At 46.0% G+C, this 27576-nt stretch overlaps 1 protein-coding gene across 2 annotated transcripts in view; it reads right to left on the minus strand.

The window, feature by feature from the left end:
- STK24 (serine/threonine kinase 24) overlaps positions 1-23817 on the minus strand; it is a 143580-nt gene extending 119763 nt beyond the window's left edge. For both annotated transcript variants that reach the window (XM_049853273.1, XM_049853272.1), the window contains exon 1: positions 23464-23817. In XM_049853273.1, coding sequence (XP_049709230.1) covers positions 23464-23505 — 42 coding nt within the window. In that variant the 5' untranslated portion in view covers positions 23506-23817. The remainder of the gene's footprint in view (positions 1-23463) is intronic.
- Between the last annotated feature and the right edge of the window lie 3759 nt (positions 23818-27576).

A 27576-nucleotide genomic window follows, 5' to 3' on the forward strand; every position in this document is an offset into this window, starting at 1 on the left:
TTCCCTCACCTGGGCTCTTCCTCTCAAGTTCTAGACCCATCTATGCAACGAGCTGATTTCTTCCGCCCACAACTTGACTTATCTGGAGCAGAATTCCTTACCTACATGGGTTCTTCATCTTCCATCTTCTATGCCAGTTGGTGGCCCCCCCCCCATCACTCACACAACCAAGCCAGAACCCCGGAGGCCATCCTAGGACTCCTCCTTCTGCTGCCATCATAGCTCAACCCTGCCCATTCTACCCACATGCTCTCTCCTAAAGAATACTCAGCTCTCAGCTGGGCAACAATGATTTATTTTCTAGCTTATGGACCGGCCTGCTCCTTCTCCAGCCCAACCACAAAACCGTTAAAAACCAAAACTGGTCTCACCCTGCTGCTTAAAAACTTCCCAGGAATTTCACCTCACCGAAAAAACTGAAGCCCAAACAACTCCAACTACCTCATCATGTCCAACTCTCTTATTCTCTCCCCTTCCTTTCCCTTCCAAGTCCAGCAAAACTGTATTTCTTGTGTTCTTCCAAACACTCTATGCTATTAAAAAAAAAAACTCTATGTTGTTGAGCATCCTAAGCTGTCTGGGATATCCCTCTGTCTTTAAAAGAAATTCTTCTAGAAGACAGCTCAGGCACAATTTCCTTTACTAATATCCCAAACTGCCACCTCTCCAAATTTAATTACTCCTTCCACCATGCTACTTCTGTGCCTTATACTATAATAACTGCATTTATCCCAATCAGGGATGTTTACAAACTGCTTGATACTAGACTGCAAGCTCCTGGAAGATAGAGTTAAGGATTGATCTTTCCTACCCTAAAGCCAGCACTGTGTCTGCCATATAGCAGATACCTCTTCTTCAACCGCAAACACCATCCCCTATAAAATGCCATGAATTTCACACTGCTTGACAATCTATCAGAGATCTATTTAGATCAACACACGTTCTTGCTTCCTATAACTAGAAGAACTACCACTTATATGAACTCGTATGATTGCTTTCCCACTGTCTAGCTACAATCAATTCCAAAACAAGCAATAGAATTTTAATTCGGACCTACTGAAACCTAATGAAAGGATATAGTAAAGAGAGCATCACCGGAGTCTCAAGCTATGAAGGCAATAAAGGCCTGAGAAGAGTACTGGATTGGAGGTAACAGTCAGGTCCAAAAACCACTGCCACTGAGTCGATTCCAACTCGTATCGACCCTGTAGGACAGAGCTGAACTGCCTTATAGGGTTTCCAAGGCTGCAGTCTTTACGGAAACAGACCGCCACATCTTTCTCCCACAGAACAGCTGGTGGGTTCCAATGTCAACCTTTCCGTTCACAGCCAAGCATTTACCCACTGCTCCACCAGGACTCCTCAATGAAGTCCAGGATAGTAGGAAAAAACAATTTAAACTATAAATATGGCATGGGTCCAGCCCTACACCAAGAAAAGTAAAGAGAGTTCAACCTCCTCCTCCAGCTCTCTTATACCAACCTGCTTCCTGCCTTGAGAACCAGAAGCTCAAGAGCTCTTTCTGACATTATAGTGCAACTCGACTTTGGATTAAAAGGCTTTTCTCACCTAGCCCCACAACCACTGTTTATAAACTTACCTCTTTTAAGAAAATGTGCAGGACTTCTAGCCAATAAAGTTACAAATAAAACCTGGTGCATATGGGAATGTCCATATTTTAAACTTTATTTCGGACACATGAAAAGCCATGCTTCTTTTTGCATCAAATTATAACAATGGTTACCATGGAACTAAAAACACAATCAAAATACTAACATACCACTTAACTCATTTTTCTGTCTTACAAATACTATCAGTTAAATGACCACATAGTCTACACTTATCTATACATACGTACCTCTGTAGCTTAAAATAACAAAGATCTTCACAACCAAGGTCTGACAACACTTCCTTTTTTCCTCTAATTATATTTCTATCAAACAAGTTTCCATTTCCTGTTCTCTCTTAAGAGTTAAACCACTAAAGACAAGCAATCAATACAAGATACAAAAACTTGAAAATATGAATAAAGAAAAAAGCAAATAGGTTCTAGCAAAATTCGGTAATGCTAAATTCTCACATTACTGCCTTAATGTTCTCCTTATCTTCTATTCATTTAAAAAAAAAACACACACACACGCTACAAAGGAGTAGCAGCAAGGTCCATATCCCTCACCCAAGACTGAAAAACCCAAAGACTGCTGAAAACCAACAGTTTTCCATTACTCCTTTGCAGGCAAAATCTAAACTGATTTTGGCAAGAAAACCTGAAACGATATGCGGTTATTTATAGTCTTCGTGTTAACAACATGTATCTTGCTGCCTCAGGCCAGCTGGCGTGCTCTAGGCAGCCAGGTGTCTGGTCTTCAGTGGTATTCACCATTATGGCTACAGCCCCCGACCTCGCTCATTTATGCTCCTTTGTGGGGGTGTTTAACCAAGGTATGTGTTATTTTGATGTTGTATTGCCCCCTCACTCAAAACTTGATTGGTCCTTGTTTTGTGTGAATATTCATTCAGAGTAGTAATTTAAAGTCCCAATATTTGCACTTATCATAGCCCTGCAAGTTTCCGTATCATCTGAAACTTTTAATTGCATCAAAAGAGTAGAAGAATCAAGAAAGTGAAGAGCCAACCTACAGACTGGGAGAAAGTATCGGGGAGCCATATGGTGGATAAGGATGTAATATCCCCAATACCAAAAGAAGACTGACAACAACAAAAAGACAAACAACCCAATCAAAAAACAGGCAAAAGAAATCAACAGATATTTCACCAAAGAGGATATACAAATGGCCAACAATCACAGGAAAAGTTGCTACACATCACCGGTCATTAACCCAAAAACCTGATGCCGTCCAGTCAATTCCAACTCATAGGAACCCTATAGGACAGAGCAGAACTGCCCCACAGGGTTTCCAAGGACCGAGCAGCTGGTGGATTTGAACTGTATACCTTTTGGTTAGCAACCGAGTTCTTAACCACTGACCCACCAGGGCTCCTGGTCATTAAACCCAAACCCACTTGTCAAGTCAATTCCAACACACAGCAACGAAGATGTAAATCAAAACAATGATATACCACTGCATCCCCACCAGAATGGCTACTATTAAAAGCAAACAAACAACCACCACCAAAAAAAGAAAGAAAGAAAAGAACGGATGCTAGCAAGGATGTGGAGAAACTGGAACCCTCACCTACTGCTGTTCCAACTGTAAAATGGTACAGCCCTACTGTGGAAAACAGTCTGGAAGCTCTCCTCAAAAAGTTAAACGTAAAACTGCCATATGACCCAGTAATCCAATCTTAGGTATACATCCAAAAGAACTGAAAGCAAGAACACAAATAGGAACTCGTACACCAACGTGAGACCAGTGGTTACTGGGGTGAGAAGGAGGGGAAATGGAGAGTCTTAGCTTGGGGGACACTAAGTTTCTGGTAATGGCAGTGGAATAATTTGGAAACATAGTGGTAACAGTCACACAACATGATGAACATAACCAATGTCACTGAATTATACATGTGAGAAACGCTGAATTGGCAAAGGTTTTGTTATATACATTTTTGAAATAAAAAAAAAAGACTAAAAGGAAGCACACGCAGGATATAAAAGCTATTTTAAAATAATATTTATTACATACAGTGTCCACGTGAAGGACAACTAAGAAAAACAAACTGAGCCGGGCAGAATCCCCACTGTCTGTCTTCCTCACGCCACTACATCAGCTTCAAAGTCACCTGCAGCGTGGCAGTACCCCGGAGAAGAGAGGTTTTGCTGCTGGCGGTCCATGCTGTTCCTACCACTACTCACACACTCACACACATCCATGAGGCGCCCCTGTCCACAGGCAGTGACAACTGAGCAAGGATCCCAGCACGAATCTGTCATACCAGAGTAAGCAGTCTCACTTATCACTGTAAGCAAAGAAAGTGACTACATAAAATTCATTAAATACCAGTACTTTCCATTGACACTGTGGGACGGGGGCAGTAAGTAAATTTTTCTTTCTCTAAGGGCAAACGAAAGCACTAACATTATTCCTTCGAACAACAGAGCCAAGCAGGGATGTTTCTGGCTAGGATGCTTTTGTCCTAAAGATGAAGCATGCCTTCTGCCGTGGAGCACCTGGTGGGTCGAACCTCCAACCTTCTGGTTAGCAGCCGAGTGCTTTAACCACTGTGCCACCAGGTATCCTGCACCTACGTTAGGATTGCAATTGCTTGAAGATACATATATGTATAGACAGCGACTGGAAAATACGCAAAACAGAAGACAGCTATATTCGAGTAGTGGACACCTGTTTAAAAATAGTTTAATGGGGGTAGGATGTGGGTGTTTTTCCAGTTAAAAAAAACTCCCAGTTCTTTACCAACCTTTAACCCCCATCTCACATTATTTTTTAATAGGTTATGCTCAGACAACATGGACAGGGTAAGAAATATGGACAGAGCAGCTGAGAAGGAACTGCGTACGCAGTTCTGCTGGTTTTCACATGGCTGCAGCATCACAAACCCCCCAACAGAAGCTAACAGAATCATCACTACCCTGATACAAACAAGATGAAAGGGAAGCCTCGTTTCACTGAATTTCAGCCTTATTTCATTGCCACGGTTAACATATTAATAATCTACGCAACAGGCCACGTATAAAAATGATGATACCTTCACCATTTTTAAAATTGCTTATCTTATAATCTTAATTATTAATCTTAAGTAACTTCTCATTCCAACTGTTTTTCAGGATGTTGAAGGTAAGTTATTTTCCTCTTGGAGATACGAAAAAAAAAAAATTATTTGTGACCAGGGTGCTACAGCATAAGCTTTTAGGCTACTTACTGACAAAGTCAGGTTACCATTAAGAAGTAAAACGTATTTTACACACACACACACACACACACACCATGCAGACATTGAGGGGAAGGAGGCCTGACAAGACCAGATCTCAAGAAACCATACAGTCCACAAAGACGGCACGATGTCCAAGAGAAAGAGTCAGGTATATATCACTGGGAAAACTGCTTTTCAACTAAAAAAAAAAAATTTTTTTCAACTATGGGATCCCTTTAGAACATGACTCTGTGCCAGGCCTATGGGGAAGTAAAATCTCATCCCACATTATCTAAGGTCACACCCTGGGACTGCTGGTGCTACTGGCCCCCGGTCCATTGCTGAGCTGCGCTGAAGCCCCCAATACTATCACCTGCACACACATCAAGCAACCCCACCTACCGCAGAGTAAATACAGGCAGCATCTGTAACTAGGCCAGGAAACCAAGCAGTTTCACTTCATGTAAGCTCTTTATTTTTTCTTGATGAAGACAATAGAGAGGAAGGCATTCTGAATGACACAAACCATTCTTCACAAAGACTTCAAATTCTTTATTAACACAGGAAACAGCCCCAACAGAATACCTTGTAACTACCTTTCCTGACAGTCAGCCACTTAAAGCTGCTTAGTATGCTGTTTACCCTTACATTTTAAAAAAGCCACATAAGACAAATTCTTCTAATTCCTCATGTAAGGAACTGTGACAAACTTCAAAAAATGATGCACTAAAAAAAAAAGACCAAAAAAATCAAGAAAGTCTGGTAATGCCAAAGTCTAGCCAATCCTAAATATATAGTCAAAACACAAGAGTACATTCTGACAAAAGAATACATTATTTTAAAAAGGCTAATACAGAAATAATTCAGATCATTTCTGAACTAAAAAATGAAATCAATTATTTATACGAAGTATAAAACCTCTCATATCCCAAACATGAAGAAGTCTACCCAAAAGGTCTGGAGTATTTTTTCCAGTTCTGGGATATATGCATGGTATTATCTTCAATCAAGTGTTAAACACAACGACTAAAAGGAAATGAAATCGGTTTTGACCAAAGAGAACCCATTAATTTTATAATTGGGAACAAAAAAAAACTGACATTCTGCATCATTATTTATTCATTTCCCCAACACTCACTGGGAGCCTGTCCCCAACGCACTGAGGGAGTGAAAAAGGAGGGTGAGTGGATGATACAGACCAGCCCTGAAAATGCTTAAAATCCAGTTATGACAAGAAGAAGAAAGAAAAAAAAAAAAAAAAAGCATAATATAAATACCAACAGCCTACAGGGAGGTACTCGGTAAAGGAATCGGGCAGTAGTAAGTCTGGAGCCAAGTGCTCAGAGTGAGTGAAGGACACACATGTACCAGAGAAGCCAAGGGTGCAAAGCTTGGGGTGCTCCTGCAGTGAGCAACTCAGTCACAGCAGCAGAGAGAGCACCATTCACATGAGGAGCGACGGGCGGCTGAGGCGAGAAACGGAGAGCTGGCTGAAAAGCAGCGCAAGAGGAAGCTGGATATTAACAAAAGGCCCTCAGTGTTCGGCTGGGGTTTATACTTGCTCAGGAAGTGACAGGAAACCAGCAAAGGTTCTTAAGCATGGAGCGACATGATGAAAACGGCCGTGAAGAGAGGTTAGCCTGGTAACCTTATGAAGATTATTAGCTTCTGGGCTTTAGTTCTAATTCAGGGTTTTCCAAAAGAACCACAGAACGCTAGTTCTAAGAGAGACATATTCCTTAAAAATAAGGTTCAAGGTCCAAAAAAAGTATGGAACATACATCCTCCTCTGCTCCAACATTTTTATCCCAAAACAATGAAACTCACTGCCGTCAAGTCGATTCCAACTCACAGTGACCCTACAGGACAGAGGAGAGCTGCCCCATAGGGTTTCCAGGGAGTTGTCAGCGGATCCGAACTGCCGACCTTTTGGTTAGCAGCCAAGCTCTTAACCACTGTGCCACCAGGGCTATAATACATGCTAAAATAGCAAAGTCTCTAATAAGCCCCAAAGCCAAAGAGCCAATTCAAGTTCCCAAATACGGTAGACCAGGAGTTCCAAGTGAGACTTCTCAAGTACATGCATTAACTCCCAAGCATTGATGTTCCACTGAACTCGTAGGGCAACGCTGCAGTGTGTAACACGGCTGTCTGAGGATTACGTTCACTCCCCAGTGCAGCATTCTCAAAGTACGGTTTGGGACCAGCGACGATAGCATCACTTAGGCAAACTCTAGGTCCGTCCCAGACCCACAGAATCAGAAACTGAGGGTGGGGCCTGGCAGTCTGTGACTCATCAAGCTCTGCAGGAGATGCTCACGTTAGTTTGAGAACCACTGTGTTAGACTACAGGGTACTTTTTTCAGTTAATACTTCTATATCGTTCAAAACAACACAATGTGGGCATTACCTGAAAGACAACAACCAGGTCAGTTAAAAGCACCGAGCCTGCCCTAAGGGAGTGCTGAGGGCCCAGCAGAGAAAACGGAGATAAAGGGAAGAACGGGGGAGACATCTCGAAGTCTAAATCACCTCCCACAATCCCTGAAGGCCAGGAAGCCAATTGAAAATAATACTGGAAATAAAACTAACCCAAAATGCCATCAGTTAACATTCCTGAACTGAGCTGCTGTTGTTATTGCTGGCTGCCACTGAGTCAATTCCAACTCACAGGGACCCTGTGTGACAGAGCAGAACTGCCCCCATAGGGTTTTCTTGGATGTACGTAATCTTTAAGGAAGCAGATCGTCAGGTCCTTCTCCCATGGAGCCACTGGGTGGGTTCAAAGTGCCAACTCTTTGGTTAGGACCCAAGCATTCACGGTTGCACGCCACTGGGCTAGTTTCATGGAAACTGTCTAGGGCAATGTCATCATGAGGGGAACAAAACAGCACCTCCTGGGGAGGACGGGAGCACGCAGAGGTGAGGAATCTGAAATGCAGAGCAGGAGGCAGAACCTGGATGTGAGGAAGGAAAAGAACACAAATTATTGGCACCAGGAGAACTGCTGAAGTAGCCCATGGCCATCAAGTCGATCCCGACTCACAGTGACCCCACCAGACAGAGTAGAACTGCCCCACAGGGTTTCTAGCTGGTGGGTTCAAACCACCAACCTTTCAGTTAGCAGCTGAGTTCTTAACCACTGCACCACCAGGGCTCCTGGCTCTAACCCCAGTTATGCTGTTTTCTATGTGAGGGGCTTTTCTCAAGTTTCATAATCTCAGTTTCCTCACCTGCAGAACTGGTTAACAGCTCTTCCCTCAAACTGGCCCTGAAGATCAAACACGGGCCTACGTGCTTAGCCCATGGTGAGAACTCAATAAAATCTGTTTCCTTTCTACAAGGCTTCCCACTAAGGGCAACATATTTTAAAGACGGTTGTTTCTAAACGGACATAAATACAGCAACACAACACAGTTTACTTTTCCACCTCTCTACTGCAGGTAACACAGTGAAGCAGGAAGGAAAAGAAAACTTGCCTGCTGGAAAAAAACGCTGAAGTGAGTCATTCTTTGCACTTACATATCTTGTTCCTTTTAAATTACCTCTTAAATGTTTGGTATAGAGACTGCATCAAGCCCATTAAAGGAATGTTCAAACAATACCATTCTTCACCAGGAATTCAGGTCGCAATTTAACAATTCTGAATTAACTATACTGAACCTTTTTTTTTTTTTTAGAAGTTATCCTACAAAAGTGTGCCTACAATAAATGCCGAAAAGGCTTAGTCTCCAAGTTCTGGATTATTTTTCATTTTGTACAACTGTTTATCACCGTCAATTTCTACCCAAGAAAGTACTCTTCCTAAGTAAGGAATCACTTAAGGCAACACTCCCAAGAGCAGCTTCGTCCTTCTGACAGGCACCCTTCATGTAGCTCACCCATCAACGCAGTAAGTACTGACTGAGAGGAGCTGCTGTGCACCGAGTACGCACCGGTGGGTAACATGCAACAAGTGTGTGCCGTGTGCCAAGTGTTCACCGAGTGTGCACTGTGCACCTACTGTGCACCAACTATGTACCGTGCACCAAGGGTGCAGAGTGCACCAAGGGTGCAGAGTGCACCAAGGGTGCAGAGTGCACCAAGGGTGCAGAGTGCACCAAGGGTGCAGAGTGCACCAAGGGTGCAGAGTGCACCAAGGGTGCAGAGTGCACCAAGGGTGCAGAGTGCACCAAGGGTGCAGAGTGCACCAAGGGTGCAGAGTGCACCAAGGGTGCAGAGTGCACCAAGGGTGCAGAGTGCACCAAGGGTGCAGAGTGCACCAAGGGTGCAGAGTGCACCAAGGGTGCAGAGTGCACCAAGGGTGCAGAGTGCACCAAGGGTGCAGAGTGCACCAAGGGTGCAGAGTGCACCAAGGGTGCAGAGTGCACCAAGGGTGCAGAGTGCACCAAGGGTGCGCCACATGCTGAGTGTGTCGAGTGTACACTGTGCAGAGTATGCACCAAGTGTGCACCGTGAGCCAAGCGTGCGCCATGAACCAAGTGTGCGCTGTGTGCCAAGTGTGCACCGAATGTGCACCGAATGTGCACCGAATGTGCACCATGCACCAGGTGTGTGCTGTGCAGAGACAGTACTCTTAAGGCCTGAATCCAGGCCCCCGAGGCATTTGCAGTCAAGTGTGTGATCCTCAGCGGCAAGCCACACTTCCTCCTTAACCCGCCCCATACAACATGAAGGGCACATCTGTAGCCTAGCCCAGTGGTGGCCACTTGGGAGTATGCAGCCATGAATGATGCTGGCCACGCCCTCCCAAGAAGTCTATACACTCAATTCCAGACTATGTGTTGGCCCCCCGATGCATTAATCAACTTAAATGCTTCTCCGAAGAGATACTAATGGAGCTCCCTGAAATGGTTCTGATCCCATAAATCTCGGGATCAGAAAACTAGAGAATTGAGAAAAGCGGGTTCTCAGTTCAAGCTGGGTACGCAGAGGCCATGGACTATCAGAGACATGGGAAAACAAACATGTATTTCCATTTCCTTTACAGAGAGAAACCGAAAGGTAAACTCAAAGGAGGGAAAGAACAGAGGTTCAGGGTCCTTCCCTGCCCTGGGGCAGGCAGTGGCCTAGGACCTTGGAATTCGCTTTACCTTCTGCCCCTCTGTTCAATCACCTGTAAACTGAAAGAAGACAGCTTACAGGGACCGGGCACATGAAGCACAGCACCTAGCTTGCTCAAATCTGAAATCCCACTAGGTCCCTAACAAGGGGGGTTTTCTTAAAAGGCCAACCCTCTGGGTACTAGAAGGGAAGGGGAAGCAATAGCAACAAAATCTCAGGAACTAGAAACAAGGTGATGGTAAAAAAATAAAGATGGTGGTAGGTGAAGACTAATCCTACACCAGAGGTGAAGAAAGCAAAGAATTAACCCAACTCACAGTGCTAAATCCCCAAAACTCGGGAACTGGCATTAGCAGGTACTTCTGGAAGGAGAAACCAAATCCGCTGCCGTCAAGTCAATTCCAACTCTTAGCGACCCTACAGGACAGAGCAGAACTGCTCCACAGGGCTTCCAAGGAGCGGCTGGTGGATTCAAACTGATGGAAGACCTTTTGATTAGCAGCCGAGCTCTTAACCACTGTGCCACCAGGGCTCCTTGGAAGAAGTCCCTAAAATTAAGAAGGAGTGATTCAAAGTCAGCTCAAGAAGAGGTCAGATACCCAGGTCCCCTTCCCCACTCAATGCCAGGCAACTAACCCTGTGCCTCCCCATCAAGGAAACAACTGGAAGTATATTCTCTGGAAAATAAAGGATTTCTGGACTGGGTAACAGATACAATAAGAGAGAATGAGCATTCTTAAAGAAAAAAAAAAAAAAAACTGGGAAAATAAAGCTATGCAAGACACTGTGCCACTACCTGTCCTTTCTTCCGTTCCATGCTCACGCAGGCGTTACCTCCAGGGAGGAGGCAGGAGGCATCACCTCTCAGGAATCTGGCCAGCCCAAGAGCTGTACAAACTGTGGTTGATGACCTGTCTAGGGTGGAGCAGGTCAGAAGGCTCCAGGAAAGGCTTCTTCAGGCGGATGACACTGATAAAAAGCTAAAATACACACACACACACACACACACGAAGAAAACGCTAAAAAAAAATCTGGCCTCAGTGGTTCAACTACATTTTCCAGTAGGATTGACAGTGAAAGCTATAGTTAAAAAGCCCCGTTCAAGGGCTCAAAAACCTCCAATCAGCTTTGTAGTTTCCTGCTCCTAAACACGAGTGGACGTTCAAGAGCAAGTTCTAACACAAAAAGCAGAGCTCAAACCCAACAAAAGAAAAAGAAGATCTTGGAGAACAGACTCTATTCAGAGGACCAAAAAAAAAAGCTTAATTACAATTAACATGCTTAGAGAGATAACAGCCGACATTTCAACTGAAACAATACTGTAATTCTAAAAAACTTCAGAAACACCAATGTTCGTTACAGCACAATGTTCACAAGAGCAAAAAGGAAGCAACCTAAACGTCCATCAGCGGAGGAATGGACAGACCAAATGGGCAACACCAGCCCCAAAGCAATGATGAGAACGCAGGAAAGGACAGGAAAATGGGACGAATGGAAATGGGGATCCTGGGGCAGTGAACGGGACAGTGTTGACACATCTCAGGGTTGGAAATCAATGTCACAAAACAATCCATGTATTAACTGATGAGAAACTAATCTGCTCTGTAAACTTTCATCTAAAGCACATGCACACCCATGCACACCCACGCACACCCACACGGAACGGAACAATGGATAAACAAAATGTTGTCTCTACATACAACAACATATTACTCAGCCATACAGAGAAATGAAGTCCTGACCCATACTATGACACGGATGACCCTTGAAAACATCATGCTGAGTGAAATAAGTCAGTCACGAAACAGCAAATGTTGTAACGATACAACTTTAATGAGATAGGCAAACGTACAGAGACCAGTTTATTAATGGTTATGGGGTGGGAGGGATGGGGAAAGGAGGCGGCTTAGGTTACAGGGCACTGAGTTCACTAAGATGGTGGAATAATTTGGTTAAAGATAGTGGTATAGTTGTACATTGTCATGAACGTAACCAACGTCACTGAAATGTACATTTAAAAAATACCAACTTGGCAAATGCTTTGTTATACATATTTTACCACAATAATAAAAAAGAGTCAGACAACCAAGATTAACTCCTTAGAATTAAAAAAAAAAAAAAAAGAATGGAAATGAAACACTAGTAAAAGAGTTGCAAGATAAAGTTGAGACAACCTCTCAAGAAGCCAAGTAAAAAAGACAAAGAGCTGGAAAACAGGTTTTAAAAGAATATCTGACAACCAGTCCAAAAGGACCAAAATCCAAATAACAAAGAATTCCACAAAGAAAGAGCATAGAAAATGGACAGGAGCATCAAAGAGATAACTCAACAAAAAAGATATAAGTTGCCACACTTAAAGGACTCACTGAGTACGTATCGTAAGATATGAAAACAGACCCACATCAGGACATATTACCATTATGAAACTTCAGAACACAAAGAAAAAGCTAACATCCTATTAAGTCCCAGGAAGAAAACTTGCAAACACACAGTGGGGTACTGGTATGGCGCTGTACTTTTCAACAGCAACACTGGAGGCTAAAAGGCAATGGAAAAATGCCTTAAAAATTCTGAAGGAGAGTAACTTTCCATCCTACAATTTTACACCATGCTAAACTATCAATCAAATGAGAAGGTAAAAATAAAAAAAAGTTTCAGATATTTAAGGCCTCAGGAAAATCTATCTCCCTTTTGCATCCTTTATTGCAAGGTATGTCCCACCAACACAATTACGTAAATCAAGAAAGACTGTAACAGGAGACAAGAGGACACAGGACATCCATCACAGAGAGCAGCCAAAGGAACCCCAAGGACAAAAGCCAAGGAAGACCACAGGATGTAAGGGAAGGAACAGGCATGAAAGAGGACCACAGCGGCAGGCCAGAAGGGCCCCAGGAAAGGATTCTTCAGGTAAGTGAAATCCACAGAATGTCTGCTGTATCTGCATTTCCTAAAAGGATGTATAGACAATTGGTGAGGAGTTTTAGGTTGAACACATTATAAGTATATTACCAACAAAAAAAAAAAAAAACGATTTTAGAAGTTTTCATGGTTTACTAATGGTTCAGCTGTGAACACTGTTTACAGTCTCCCTGAATAATGACCTAATCAAAAAACATGTGAATGACAGTGGCAAGAAGAAAGAGAACTACATCCTCATCTTCAGGGGCCTGAGTCTATAGATGTCTGAAACTGGAAAATGCAAGCAGCAATTTATAAATGTTCTTGATAGGCAAAGCAGTAACCACAAAAGACAGCTGGAAGAGATCAAAGGGATTGCCTCTGAGGAGCAGGATATGAGGCAACAAGTAACTGCCCTCTTTTGATACATATAGAACTCTTATTGCTTGAACTGTGTCCCCCAAAAATGTGTATCAACCTGGCTAGGCCATGATTTCCAGTACTGTGTGACTGTCCACCATTTTGCCATCTGATGTGTTGTAAATCCTACCTCTACAATGGTAATGAGGTGGGATGAACAGTAGTAACACTAAGGAGTCATGACTCAATCTACAAAATTAGGTTCTGTCTTAAGTCAATCTCTTTTGAGATATAAAAGAGAGAAGCAAGTAGAGAGACACAGGGACCTCATACCGCCAAAAGAAAGCAGTGCCAGGAGCAGAGCACATCCTTTGGGCCCAGGGTTCCCACACTGAGAAGCTCCTAGCCCGAGAAGATTGATGACAAGGGCCTTCCTCCATAACTGACAGAGAAAGAACTTTCCCCTGGAACTGACACACTGAATTTAGAATTCTAGCCTCCTAGACTGTGGGAGAATAAACTTTTGTTTGTTAAAGCATCCACTTGTGGTATTTCTGTTATAGCAGCACTAGATGACTAAGACAGAATCTGGTACCGAGAGAGTAGGGTACTACTCTAACAGATACCTAAAATGTGGAGGGGGTTTTGAAATTGTGAATGAATACAGGCAGAAGAGTTTTAAGGTGCTTAACAGTAAAAGCCTAGATTACCTTGAGGAGACTACTGGTGGAATTATGGACACTGAAGATAATTCTGGTGAGGACTCAGACGGAAGTGAGGACAGCTGTTACATGGGAGATGGAGCAGACGGTGAGAAGCAGCAGGAGTGGCAGAACCAAGAGACCAGCACAAACCAGTGCTGGAGCCGACCCACAGAGTAAGAGAGCTGAGTGCCTGTGCGAAAGAGGCTTCCTGATGGAATGGGGTATCTCTCAGCACTGATCAGTGGAGCTACAGAGCTTTGAACACTTGCCCCAGGAGGGCAGACACAGGCAGTTAAGGCTGAGGGGCAGAGAGGCCAAGGAACCAGGAAGCAGAAACTGAAGAGACAAGGAACTTAGGAAGCAGAGCTGCCTCAGTCTCAAAGACTAGGGCCTTGACCTATGGGGTTCTCCAAGGGTAGGGTCACCACACAGATGGACTAGGAGAATGGGCTTGCCAATATTGGAAGGAGCAGAGCTGCCATTCCAGTGGTCCTAGAAGGCAGAGCTGAAGCCCAGTGCTAAGAGACCTCCACTCAGAATCCAGAGTGTGGCCAATACCTACAGTATGGAGGGCAGGGCCATTGCCTAAATGGTCTCAGAGAGCTAAGGATTATTTTCAAGCCTTTAGAGCTAATGTAAGGCGTTCTGCTAACCTGCTCGGTGCCCATTATCCCTTCCTTGCCTCCAATTTCTCCCATTTGTAATGGAAACGTCTACCTTGGGCCTGTTCCACCATGGTACTTTGGAAGCAGACAACTTGGAATTTTGCAGAAGATGAGATTGTGGACTTGATTTAAGATTTGCTATGATATGATGGGGGTGAATGTGTTTTACATGTGGCAAGGACATGAATTTTGGGGGGCCAAAGGGTGGAATGTTATGGACTGAACTGTGTCCCCCAAAAACGTGTTATCAACTTGGCTAGGTCATGATTTCCAGTACTGTGTGACTGTTCACAATTTGCCATCTGATGTGATTTTCCTATGTGTTGTAAATCCTACATCTACGATGCTAACGAGATGAGATTAACAGTAGTTATGTTAATGAGTCAGGACTCCTACATCTACGATGCTAAGGAGATGAGATTAACAGTAGTTATGTTAATGAGTCAGGACTCAATACACAATATAAGGTTGTGTCTTAAGTCAATCTCTTTTGAGACATAAGAAGTGAGCAGAGAGACAAGGGGACTTCCTAGCACCAAGAAAGCAACACCAGGGCAGAGTGCATCCTTTGGACCTGAGGCTCCTGCACAAAGAAGCTCGTGGACCAGGGGAAGACTGATGACAAAGACCTTCTTCCAGAGCCAACAGTGAGAGAAAGCCTTCCCCAGGAGCTGGCACCCTGAATCTGGACCTGTAGCCTACTAGACTGTACGCAAATACGTTTCTCTTTGTTAAAGCCATCCGGTTGTGGTATTTCTGTTATAGCAGCACTAGATGACTAAGAAAAGAACCACCTATTTAAACTACATCTACTCCTCACTTATTGACTATCTCCTTATACAACATTTTGCAGTTACAACAATAGTAAAAAAAAATCTTATTTCCTACCCATTAACGAGGAGACAGCCATGGTGGCAATGACTGTGGAGTGTCCCCTCACTCGAGGAGGGTCTCCGGGTGTCCTGTGGGAAGCTGGGCTGCGCTGCCCATACCCTCCGCTCCCTCCTGCCAGCAGGGGCACCATTACCATCCTCCATGGCCATGACCTCCATGGAGGTCAGCCAGCAAGTGCCTGTTCTGGGTTCCCAGCTCCTACGTAGCCTGAGTTCTAGCAGCTCAAAACTGCTGTGGGGTGGGAAGGCAGGAAAGAAAGAGGCACTGGAGAAGGTGTAAGAAATGCGTGTGAGCTGAATGACATCCCTAAGTGAGCTGAAATGGGCCCGAAGCCTCTCTCTCGGTGCAGCCAGGTGCACAGCCAGACTCCCAGAACCCTTGAAGGAAGCCCCAAGCCTCAGTGACTCGCTGCGCGGCGGGGCAGAGCAGGCTCTGGCATCGTGAACACAGGCCTTGGCGGGGGTGGGGGGGGGCGGAGTGGAGCCCTGGAGGCAGCTCTGTAAGGGGAGCTCTGACCCAGCTCAGGAGAAAGGGGAGATGGCTAAGCCATGGGCCCTCCAGGCACACAGCCCGGCTTCATCCAGCTTCATCTCCTTCAAGCCTCCTTCTACACAGAGGAATAATCCATAACTGGACTCATCACAGTAATGAGCACATCAGTTAACCTTAGCTCTTATTTCTATAATATTTTCTAAGTAAAAGATATTGGACAAATGGATGGTCTGAAAACAAGGAAAAAAAACCTCCATTTTCGCATAATGCCTGTTTTCGAACAATGACCTCCTCTTTGGAACCTAACCATATCAACCGGTGGGAGGTGCACATATGTGTGTGTATAAAACTATATACATAAACCATGTATCTACAGAGTTGCTATGAATCTGAACTGAAAGTATAGATATATAAATTTTTTTAATAAAAACTAAACAAAAATTCTAAATAATTTAAAAATAAAGGATTTGTTCCTTCAAATCATACAACCTAATATTCTTTAAAAAAAAAAACACAGGAAGAGACTTAAAACAGGAAGATAAACACCAGCTAAGGAGCCCTGGTAGAATAGTGATTAAAGTGTTCAGCTGGTAACCAAAAGGCTGGCAGTTTAAGCCCACCAGCCGCTCTATGGGAGAAAGGTGCGCCAGTCTGCTTCCATAAAGATTACATACAGCCTTGGACACTCTATGGGGCCATTTTACTCAGCCCTACAGGGTCGCCAAGAGTCAGAACTGACTGGGTGGCAGTGGTTTTAAACACCAGCTACATATCTGGTAAGCAGTAACACAAAACTTGAAATGTTCCCACAATTTATTCAGATACCAATAAAGTGAACAGAAAATATTTCTTTTGCTGACCGAGAATCCTCATTAAACCCTAATCTGAAGGTCTCCAGAGTCAACAATGTCGTTCACTTGGTGTTCTGATAAAATGCTTTTGTAATCCACAATCTGGGATTCTTTCATGCGTAGTAGCAAGTGACGGTACAAGTTTTATTTTCCCTATTTAACCCTGGAAACCCTGGTGGCATAGTGGTTAAGTGCCACGGCTGCTAACCAAAGAGTCGGCAGTTCGAATCCATGAGGCGCTCCTTGGAAACTCTATGCAGCAGTTCTACTCTGTCCTGTAGGGTCGCTGTGCGTAGGAGTCGACTTGATGGCACTGAGTTTAACCTTGGAAACCAGAAAGCTATTTAAGATAAACTCCATATTCAACTCCACGAATCTGGTGTTACGGTAGCTATTTTGTTTTCCCAAAGCATTCGGCACTAAGATTTTTAAAGTAAATCCCACTGTAAAAACCTAAATTATGGAAAACGATTGCTACAAACTGGTCCAATGACAGTGACTGATCCTAAGCAGCAACAGAGGGCTAGCGGAGCCTAACTATTATCTCCTGCACTCTGGCCACAAGGTTCCGTTAATGATTGTCCGAGCTAAAGAACACAAAAGGCCTCAGAAGGGTTGGCTGGGAATGGTCTGTTTCCTGCAGGTATGGAGTTTCCAAACAGGCAACAATGAGTCACTGGGAGCAATCACCCAAATGCAGAGCTGGGTGGCACGTTTCTCAAGAGATCATGAGACTCCCAGACTGTGGCTGGAGAATGTGACTGTAAAACTATACTATAAAGAAGAAGCAACTGTCAACAGGCTCATTTTCTCAGTAATTCCTCACACAACCGAAAAACCAAACCCATGGCCGTCGAGTTGATTCCAACTCACAGCGACTGTACAGGACAGAGGAGAGCTGCTCCACAGGGTTTCCAAGGAGCACCTGTGGATTCAAACTGCTGACCTTTTGGTTAACAGCCATAGCTCTTAACCACTATGCCGCCAGGGTTTCCCCTCACACTACATCTTGCTGTTGTTGTTAGGTGCCACAGAGTCGGTTCCAATTCATAGCAACCCTGTGCACAACAGAACAAAACACTGCCTGGTTCTGTGCCATCCTTACACTCGGTGTTATGCGTGAGCTCATTGTTGCAGCCACTGTGTCAATCCACATCGTTGAGGGTCTTCCTCTTTTCCGCTGACCCTGTACTTTGCCAAGTACGATGTCCTTCTCCAGGGACTGATCCCTCCTGACAATATGTCCAAAGTATGTAAGATACAGTCTCGCCATCCTTGCTTCTAAGGAGCATCCTCGTTGTACTTCTTCCAAGACAGATTTGTTCGTTCTTTTGGCAGTCCATGGTATATTCAATGTTCTTCACCAACACCACAATTCAAAGGTGCCAATTCTTCTTTGGTCTTTCTTATTCATTGTCCAGCTTTCACATTCATAAGATGCAATTGAAAATACCACGGCTTGGTCAGGCGCACCTTAGTCTTCAAGGTGACATCTTTATGGTCTAGGAAACCCTATGGGGCAGTTCTACTCTGTCACATGGAGTCACTATAAGTCGGAATCAACTTGACAGCACTCAACAACAACTCCCTCTAGGCTGCTGCTGTTTTGTTTTTTTTTTAACTGTGCTTTATGTGAAAGTTTACATATCAAGTCAGTCTATCATACAAATAGTTACACACACCTTGCTATGTACTCCTAGCTGCTCTCCTTCTAATGAGACAGCACATTCCTCCTCTCCACCCTGTATTCCCTGTGTCCATTCAGCCAGCTCCTGTCCCCCTCTGCCTTCTCATCTCCCCCCTCTGCCTTCTCATCTCCCCCTCTGCCTTCTCATCTCCCCACCAGACAGGAGGTGCCCACATAGTTTCATGTGTCTACTTGAGCCAAGAAGCTCACTCCTCACCAGTATCATTTTCTGTCTTATAATCCAGTCAAATCCCTGTCTGGAGAGTTGGCTTCGGGAATGGTTCCAATCTTGGGCTAAGAGAAGGTCTGGGGACCATGACTGTCAGGATCCCTCCAGTCTCATGCTGACTTTTTTTTTTTTTTTTTAATTGTAATTTAGAAGAAGGTTTATAGAACTAGCTTCTCATTAAACAATTAGTACACATATTGTTTTGTAACATAGGTTACCAACCCCAAGACATGTCAACATTCTCCCTTCTCGACCTTGGGCTCCCCATTACCAGCCTTCCTGTCCCTTCCTGCCTTCTAGTCCTTGCCCCTGGGCTGGTGTGCCCCTTTGGTCTCATTTTGTTTATGGGCCTGTCTAATCTTTGGCTGAAGGGTTATCCTCAGGAGTGACTTCATTACTGAGCTAAAAGGGTGTCCAGGGGCCAACTCTCAGGGTTTCTCCAGTCTCTGTCAGGCCGGAAAGTCTGGTCTTAGGCTGCTGACTTCTTGAGGACAGGGATCAAACGAGGTTCTCACCTCCACCTCCCAGGACCCTGCACTGAAATGTGTTGAATGAACGCATGCTCCCCTGTCTAATCCAATGGTTTAAAATACGAGACATCTTAGGTATCACATGCTATAGACCGACATTTCCCTCAAGGCATTTTCAGGGCCTAAATCTCACAAATATTCTGAATGTTCACTCACTGTAATATGCCAGCTTTCCCCCAGTGTGCAAACAGTACCAGGGCAAACACAAGAAGCCACCTTAGATATAAGCAACAGGACAGAAAGTATTGAAACATTACACCAACAAGAAAACAATGGCAAAGAGCACTTAAGTCACAATTAAATGCTGGTGTCCTCTGTTTTCCTTCAAGAGTGCGCAAACTGTCCATAAAACATCTTTCTCACTGTTCCAACACAAAGAGGCATTTTCTCAGCAAGGGCTCATTTCTCCAAGCAGCTAGAAAATGGAAGGAAGGAAGGGAGGGAGGGAGGGGACGGGAAGATGATAACAAGTAGAAACTTTTTCAATTATTCCTATAAATTCTCTGCACCTTCAAATATGAGAATACCTTAAATTAACAACCCTAAACCATGCCAAATTAACTCAGGCCCTACTATACACACGACTTACCAAGTCCAGTATTTTCCAAACAGTGGGACAAAAACAGAAGTACTGCAACCAGCTCCTCTTGTTTCTGATGAAATACCTCACGAGAGTGATCACAAGTAGTAAGGACTGGTCCTGTCTCTTGAAACTTTTGTTTCAGGTCCTGACAAAAAATCTATTTCTTACGTGGGTCATGGCCCAGAAAAGTTTAAAAGCTACCGATAAAATTCCATAATAGACATTTATAAGCCCAAATCTAATTATTTTTAAATTACAACTTATGCAAACTAAAGACTCACGGGTGCTCCTACCTCCAACTGAGGCTTTTCTTTTAATCTGAATTGAGTGAAATGACAAATGTTCCCTAAAGAAGTGCGGGACAGAGAATACTTGTATCTACAAATGAATTTCTGTCTACTCATAGTTGCTATGTTGAGTTCATCATTTCTCTTTTTTTCCCAATAAAACTGGGGAGTGGGAGGCATTACACATTTATTAAAAATGATAACTCATCCAGATTTATAATCATCATCCTGTCACCTAGGACTTGACACATGGGTGTTCAGTAACAGCTGCTAAGTAAAGAAAATACCGATTTCAGATTTCTTACTTCTCTAGCAAATCCAATTTGGAATGAAATAAACTTTAATGTTTGCAAAAGTAATAATACAACAACACCGCTGAGCGAGGAGGCGTATGATCTTGAAAGCAGGAAAGACCTGGTTTTGAATCACCAACCTGTCACACAATAAGCTGTCACCTTGGTCGGCTCTGCTGCACCTGTTAGCTACCACATCCATAAAATGGCATGAACACCTATACTTCATGGTGTACCAGCAAGAACCAAAAGGCCTAAGAAATGATTTGCAAGACACTGAAATATGGTGTTGCTACTAAGATGTTTATTTTTTCAGCATCCTTGCCTAGGCCGCCTCAATTCACTCATGCTGTGTTCCTGAAATGTTTAAGTCTTAGAAGCCATGGTCAGGAGAGGAGAAAAAGGGAGACTATAAGGCCTTAGCAGGGCAGTACACAGAAGGGTTAGGTTCTGTTTTATCCTACCCCGCAGTCAAAGCCCGTTGTGCCTTTAATTTAATCCTCAACAACTCCTCGGGAAGCCTCCCCGGGCAGGGTGGTGGCAGCTGCTGATTCAAAGTAGAAAATAAATGTGCTTCTTGTTTTCTTTTTTAGGGGGAGAGAGGAATGAGGAATGTTTTTCCCCCAAACGGCACACCCAAAACTATTAATAGGCTAGAGTCTGTCGATGTATTAAGTACAGACATGACTGTCATAGGCCACTTTAGCACCTCCGAAACAGGTGAATATCTGGTCATCTTTTCTACTAAGAAAGCAAAACAAAAACGGTGTCCTTGTAACATCACCTGAAAATATACTTTGTTTGGGAGGCAGAGTTATTAAAGGAAACTTACTCTCTTCTCTTAAGATTTCGGCATTTTGACCAACGCTCTTAAACAAAGGTAAGAAGAAAAGTTGAGACCAGATAACCAACTGGTGACCATCCGATAGTGATGTGGTAGCATCAGCCACTAGGGCTTTAAATGCCTCTTCACACTCACTACTTCCCACTAAGGCTGGGCATCTCCGTGGCAAATGGCTAAGCAAGGCATTTGTGCCAGATTACAGCCTGATTAAGACATAAAAGTGTCTAAAACAAACATTAATTTAAAAAATTGGTTTTGGCATTACAAGAGATCCTTCATGTTTTACTGGTAAGAAATATTTTTCACCCCGACTTCCACGCCTCCAAATTAAAACCAAACCCTAACACACGTGAGGAACGTGCTTCTTAGTTCAATCAAGTCTACAAGACCAAACTGCCAACACGTGCCCGAAGGCGAAGGCAGGAAAGGAGTAATGGATACAGGAGACCCACAGCGGGAAGCGGCACAGTGCTGACACACTGCAGGGACTGCAACCAATGTCACAAAAGAATGTGTACAAATCTCTGAATAAGAAACTAATCTGTGCTGTAAACGTTCACGTAAAAAGCACGACAAAAAAAAAAAAAAACAAAGCAAGAGTTTTAGGAAATACCAAGAAACCACATCTGATTTCTACCTAGCAGCCAAGAGAATAGATTGTCAACACACGTTAAGCTTAAAAGTTCTTTAAATGAGATTCAAGGACAGTCTTCTTCAAGCATCTTCCTAGTCACACTCTTAAGCTATTAACTTTAACTGTTACTCCTTAAAAAAAAAAAAACCTACCTTGGCTAAAGTTACAGCTGACATTAAAGGGGTAACTTTGAGTTCCTATTTTTCTAGACTTGAAACCTGAACAATGAAACCCAGTTTTCTTTTTGATATTAAAAAAAAAAAAAAAAGTTGTGGGGGGGGTGAGCCTTCTTCTGAGGAAGAGGGTAGATTCCAGGCTCCCGGGAAGACCGGTCTGCCCGAGAGCACTGGGCTTCTCAGCCCTCGAGAGGAAGGGAAGAGGAAGAGAGGCCACTGATAACTATACGACAACGTTTGGGTACTTAACGGCTGTTCTCAGAGCTCCTACGTTCACACGCTCAGCTAAACTGTTCGGGAGAGCAAAACTTTAGAGACATACCCTAACTACTACACGGGGAGAATTTAATCCTAATCATTTTGCCATCATCTGCGTCCTTAGGAAAATTACAAGTTAGCCAAGACGGTGATTTTACTTTCTAAAGAGCTAAAAACAGTCTCCAATGGTGAAAAACTTTAATGAATTCATGTAAATTCAACTCCCCCTCCCCCCAAAAAAAAGTCACGGAGAGGCCAAGATGCGCCAAGTATCAAGGGGGAGCTTTTACTGGAAATAGCTCATTGAAACCCAGAAAAGTCTCCAAGTACAAGTGCACTGTCCCAGTACCCCGAGGGTAAGCCTCGGCTCGGGATTTCTGCTTCCTGGATGCTGACGAGCTCGCCCTTTCCCCGCTGTCCGCGCCAGAACAGAACGCCCTAACGCCCTGGGAGGGGACCTCGCAGTTACACCTTCGCGCCCCGCCCGCGCCTCTCACCGGGCAGGGCAGGCGCGGGCCGCGGACGAGTCCGGGCGCGCTCTCAGCTCCCCTCCCTGCTCCAAGTTCACCGCCCGCGCTCCGGGGGGCTGGAGGGCTCTGCGAGGACGGGGTCGGGGTGGGGGGCAGGGGCCTGGGGGTCTCTACCACCACGGCCCGCACGCAGGGCCCAGAGCGCAAGCTGGGCCCGCCAAGGGCATTTCTTGACACCAGCTCTCCCCGAGGATGGGGCCGACTCTGGGCCTGCAGCTCGGGAGCAGCTCGGGAGGAGCTGGGGGACAGGGAAGCGGGGAAGGCCAGGCGGCGGCAACCCAAAGCCGGTTCCCCCACATTCCTCCCTTACAACTGCGACTCCCGGCCGCGAGGGCGGCTGCACCGCGGCTCCGGGCGGACCCAGGCCGCGGCCACGGCGGGCCTCCCCCGCACCGAGAACCTGGCCCCGGCGAGGGGCAGGGGCGCCGGGGCTGTGGGCCCCGCCCGGCTCTGGGCGGTCGCCGGGGCGCCTTGCGCTCCGGGGGCGTCCCCCCAGCGCCGGGCCGCGCGCGCAGAGCGGGGAGCGCGGCCAGCGAAGCTCCGGCGCGACCCCGGAAGGGCGAGCGTGGGGGGGCTGTGTTTACAACCGCCAAGTTCCCCGCTTCGGCCGAGCCCTCGCCGCCCTCCCCGCGGCGGCCTCGGGCCCCCGCTCACCTGCATGCCGGGCAGGCCCGACTGCACCGGGGAGTGAGCCATGGCGCTCAGGACGGCCACTTCCTGGGACGGGACGGCCGGAGCGCGGCGGGCGAGGCCCGCTGCCCGCGAGCGCGCAGACCTCGGCGGCGGAGGCGCCCGGGGAAGCCCGAGCCCAGCTCGGTGGGGCCGGCCGGACCCCGAGCCCACCCGCCCGGGCAGCGGGGCTCAGCGGCGGGCGGCGGGCCGCGTCTCCATGCACCGCGTCGGGGAGCGTCGGCGCGAACCGCTGCTGCTCGGCTGGACCGGGGCGGCCTGGCCCGCTCGCGCTGGCGGCCTGGGAGCCGGAGTCGGCGCGCACAGCCCGCGAGCGCCGAGAGCGCCCCGCCCCGCCCCGGCCCGGCCCCCGCGCCCGCCCCCGCGGCCCGCCGAGGGACCCCGCCCCGCGTTTCCGGCTGGGGGAGGAGGCTGGCGGCCGCGCGGGCGCCTCGGGCCGCAGCCGCCGGAGTCGCCGCCTGCCGGGCCGGGCGCGGTCTCGCGCTCCCACGGCGCCCGTGCGCGCGGGAGGGCGGAGGCAGGGAGGCCGGGTGCTGGGAAGGGGGCCGGGCGGGGGCGGGCGCCGGCTCGGGCGGAGGGGACCGAGGGGGCCCGGGGGTCGGGCGCGTGCTCGCCGCGCCGGGCCTGGGGCCGATGGGCCGGAAAGGCGAGCCTGGCCCCGAGGGAGCGGTTAGCAGCAACTCTTTCTCCTCCATCTTCCCCCTGCCCCCAGCCCACCCCCTCCGTCTGCCCGCAGAGAACTGGGCTTCCGCCGACCTCTCTGAGGGCAGGGTTCGAGTCCAGGGGAGGAGAGTGTGCGGAGGGGGTTCGCCTGTGGCCTGTTCAGAAATGCTGGGGCGGAGCTGCTTCGGTGTCTGGGTGAAGTTTCCAAACAGCCTAAGGAGGAAGCCAGGAGGGGAGACCGCGGGAAATGTTCCTTCCTAGCGACTTTGCGACTGAAAACAGCCGGGCTTGGAGTGCCAGGCGCTGTGAACTTACTAAGAAGTGAGGGGGCTGTACCCGCCATCTCTGGGCTCTGGACTTAAGCGGGAGCGTCCACCCACGAGAAGGGAAAATGGGCTGGGGAGAGGCAAGGAGGAAGAGAAGACAATCCCTGGAAGGAAACCGAGTCTAGACTTTGGCTCCCCCCGCCCCCAGCCTTCTCCCTCTCGCTCGACTGCCCGCAGAAGTCCCGGGCCCACTCAGGGCCGCTTCTATCTCCACATTTTAGCCACCTCTCCTTCAGTTACAGGGGAAAGAAATAAGGGTGGAGTGTCTCCAAGCTGCCTCCACAAAGTGTCATTTGCAGTGACCAACAAGTAGCATGGCAGCCACTTGAAGTCATCTGCTGGTCATGCAGAATCACTGCCCCTAAGGTTATAGTGTCCTGCCACCTCATCCATGCCCATAAGTGCCATTTTGGGCCACCGCTGAAAGAGGTTGGGCATGCAAAAAGGGGCTCCCAAGAGTTCACAGACTGTAGGAGGAGCCTCAGAAAATAAAACCCCTCCACGAGGTAAGGAGTGTTTGTTCTCCGAAGTATCACTGTATTCCAAAAACTTCAGTTCTGTCCAGTACTCTGGACGGACAAGGAGTGGGACGCTAACATTTAACCCCTGCATTTCCTCTGGGAATACGCGTATTTTTTCCTCGGTGATCCATCAGGGTTCACCATTGGCGGTGATGGGCTGATCGTTACTGAATCGTGCCTCATGTTGGCCCTACCACCCCTAGGCACTGTGAAGAGAAAGTGGGGGACACAGTTAAGAAAAGCAAGAGCCCTGATACCCAGTAGCTATCTTGTTGAAGTTTTTGTATATCTAAAAAAAGTGGGAACCAAAGAGACGAATGGAAAAGCAAGCAAGAACAAGAATCTTAAAAATGTTTGTTCTGCATAACCCAGGAATTCTACCTACAGGAACATATGCTAGAGAAATGACTAGGACGTGCACAAGAAGGTCTATAAAGGGATGTTCATGGCGGTGGTGTTTATTTTATAACAGTGGGAAAACTGGGAGCCACCTCAAAGTCTAGCAGATCAAGTAAGTGATAGGACAAGGTTACTAACCAAAAGATTGGAGGTTTGAGTCTACCCAGAGGCACCTCAGAAAAAAGGCCTGGCGAGTTATATGTGAAAAATTGGCCTTTAAAAACCTCATGAAGCACAACTGTACACTGGCACGCATGGGGTCACCTTGAGTCGGGGTGGAATGAATGGCAACTCGTGCTCAGAACGCTACGTAGTCATTACAAATGGCAAATTTACTGACGTGGAGAAATATTTTTATGATATATCATTTAGAATGAAAATGCAAGATACAAAAGGGTATATATAAAGTGATCTCAAGCATATATACATATGTATATAATTTTATGTGTATATGTGTAACTAGAAGTCTGAAGGTATATACACCAAGATTTGACAGTGGCTCTCCCTGGAATTAAAGACGATTTTTTTTTTTTTGGTTAGTCTATGTTCTTCCCAGTGAACCTTTATATTAAACTTTTAATTAAAAGTTAAAAATATGACAAAACTTCATATGCCAGAGTCACTGCCGTCGAGTCAATTCTGACTCATAGCATCCTATAGGACAAGTAGAACTGCCCCAGACGGTTTCTAAGGCTGTGACCTATGGCAGCAGACTGCCACATCTTCTGCAGAGCGGCTGGTGGGTTCAAACCACTGACCTTTAGGTTAGCAGACAAGTGCTTTAACCACTGTGCCATCAGGTCTCCTTTGTATGCCAAAAGCTCATTGAATAAAAAGCAGTTTTTGTTTTTATCTAAATATTTTCCTAAAATGTGCATTTTTTTTGTTTGAAATTATGCAATCTCTTAAGAGAAACTTTGGAAAATATTTCAGAGCAGGGATTTACAAACAAATTCCGTGGTAGCGAAACGGCCTCTGCAGACTTTGATATATCCTTCTTAAATCTGAATTTGATTGGGCTTATGCATCAAAAGTGTTGTTTGGTTTCCCGAGAGGGGTGTGTGTGTGTGCCTGTCCCAAGTATTTGCTCATAGGTTGAAAACTAAGTGTCTTAGTCATCTAGTGCTGCTATAACAGAAATACCACAAGTGGATGGCTTTTAACAAAGAGAAATTTATTCTTTCACAGTCTAGTAGGTTACAAGTCCAAATTCAGGGTGTGAGCTCCAGGGGAAGTCTTTCTGTCTCTGTCGGCTCTGGAGGAAGGTCCTCGTCCTCAATCTTCCCGTGGCCGAGAAGCTTCTCAGGCACAGGGACCCCATGTCCAAAGGATCCGCTCTGCTCCTGGTGCTGCTTTCTTGGTATGAGGTCCCCAACTCTCTGCTTGCTTCCCTGTCCTTTTCTCTCTTGAGAGATAAAAGGTGGTGCAGGCTACACCCCAGGAAAACTCCCTTTACCTTGGAACAGGGAAGTGACCTGAAAAAGGGTGGTGTTACAACCCCACCCTAATCCTCTTAACATAAAATTAAAATCCCGAAATGGAGGATAACCACACATGGCTTAACCAGTTGACACATACATTTTTAGGAGGAGATAATTCCATCCATGACACCAAGACGTAGTGGTAGCAAGGTACATCAGCAGGACTTCTCAGGAGAAGAGACAGTGCTTTCCATTTGATTCTTAATAGATTCTAATTCTCTGATAAAATTGTCCTTTCATCTATTTGCTCCATCTTTTCTTTTTTCTCTTGAGCACGTTAATCAAAGCTATCTAAAAATCCTAGTCTGATAACTCAAGTGTTTTATGGGTTCATTTCTACTGTCTGGTTTTTCTCTTGGTTTGCCAGTATTTGGTCCTGTGTCTTGGCACACCTATTAATTTTGTAGTGGATGGCGAACCTTGTCTATGACAAATGAATGGTATGCTTTTCCTGCAGAGAGGGTTCACCCTTGCCCTTACTAGGCAGATAGAGTGAGGGCTGGGTGTCTTAATCCAATCAGGGACTAAAGTGATTGGAGACTGTTGTCATTGGAACATGACTACCTTTACCTCTGCTTTGCCGCAGTTCCTACAGCATGTAGCCCTCCCAACGGTTACAGCTAAGATCCTGGGATCTTAGGGCCTCTCCATTCTGGCGGGCTCTGAATTTTAATCTTTGTCTCTTTG

Source organism: Elephas maximus, chromosome 14 (genome assembly GCF_024166365.1).
Source record: "Elephas maximus indicus isolate mEleMax1 chromosome 14, mEleMax1 primary haplotype, whole genome shotgun sequence".
Lineage (NCBI taxonomy): Eukaryota > Metazoa > Chordata > Mammalia > Proboscidea > Elephantidae > Elephas > Elephas maximus.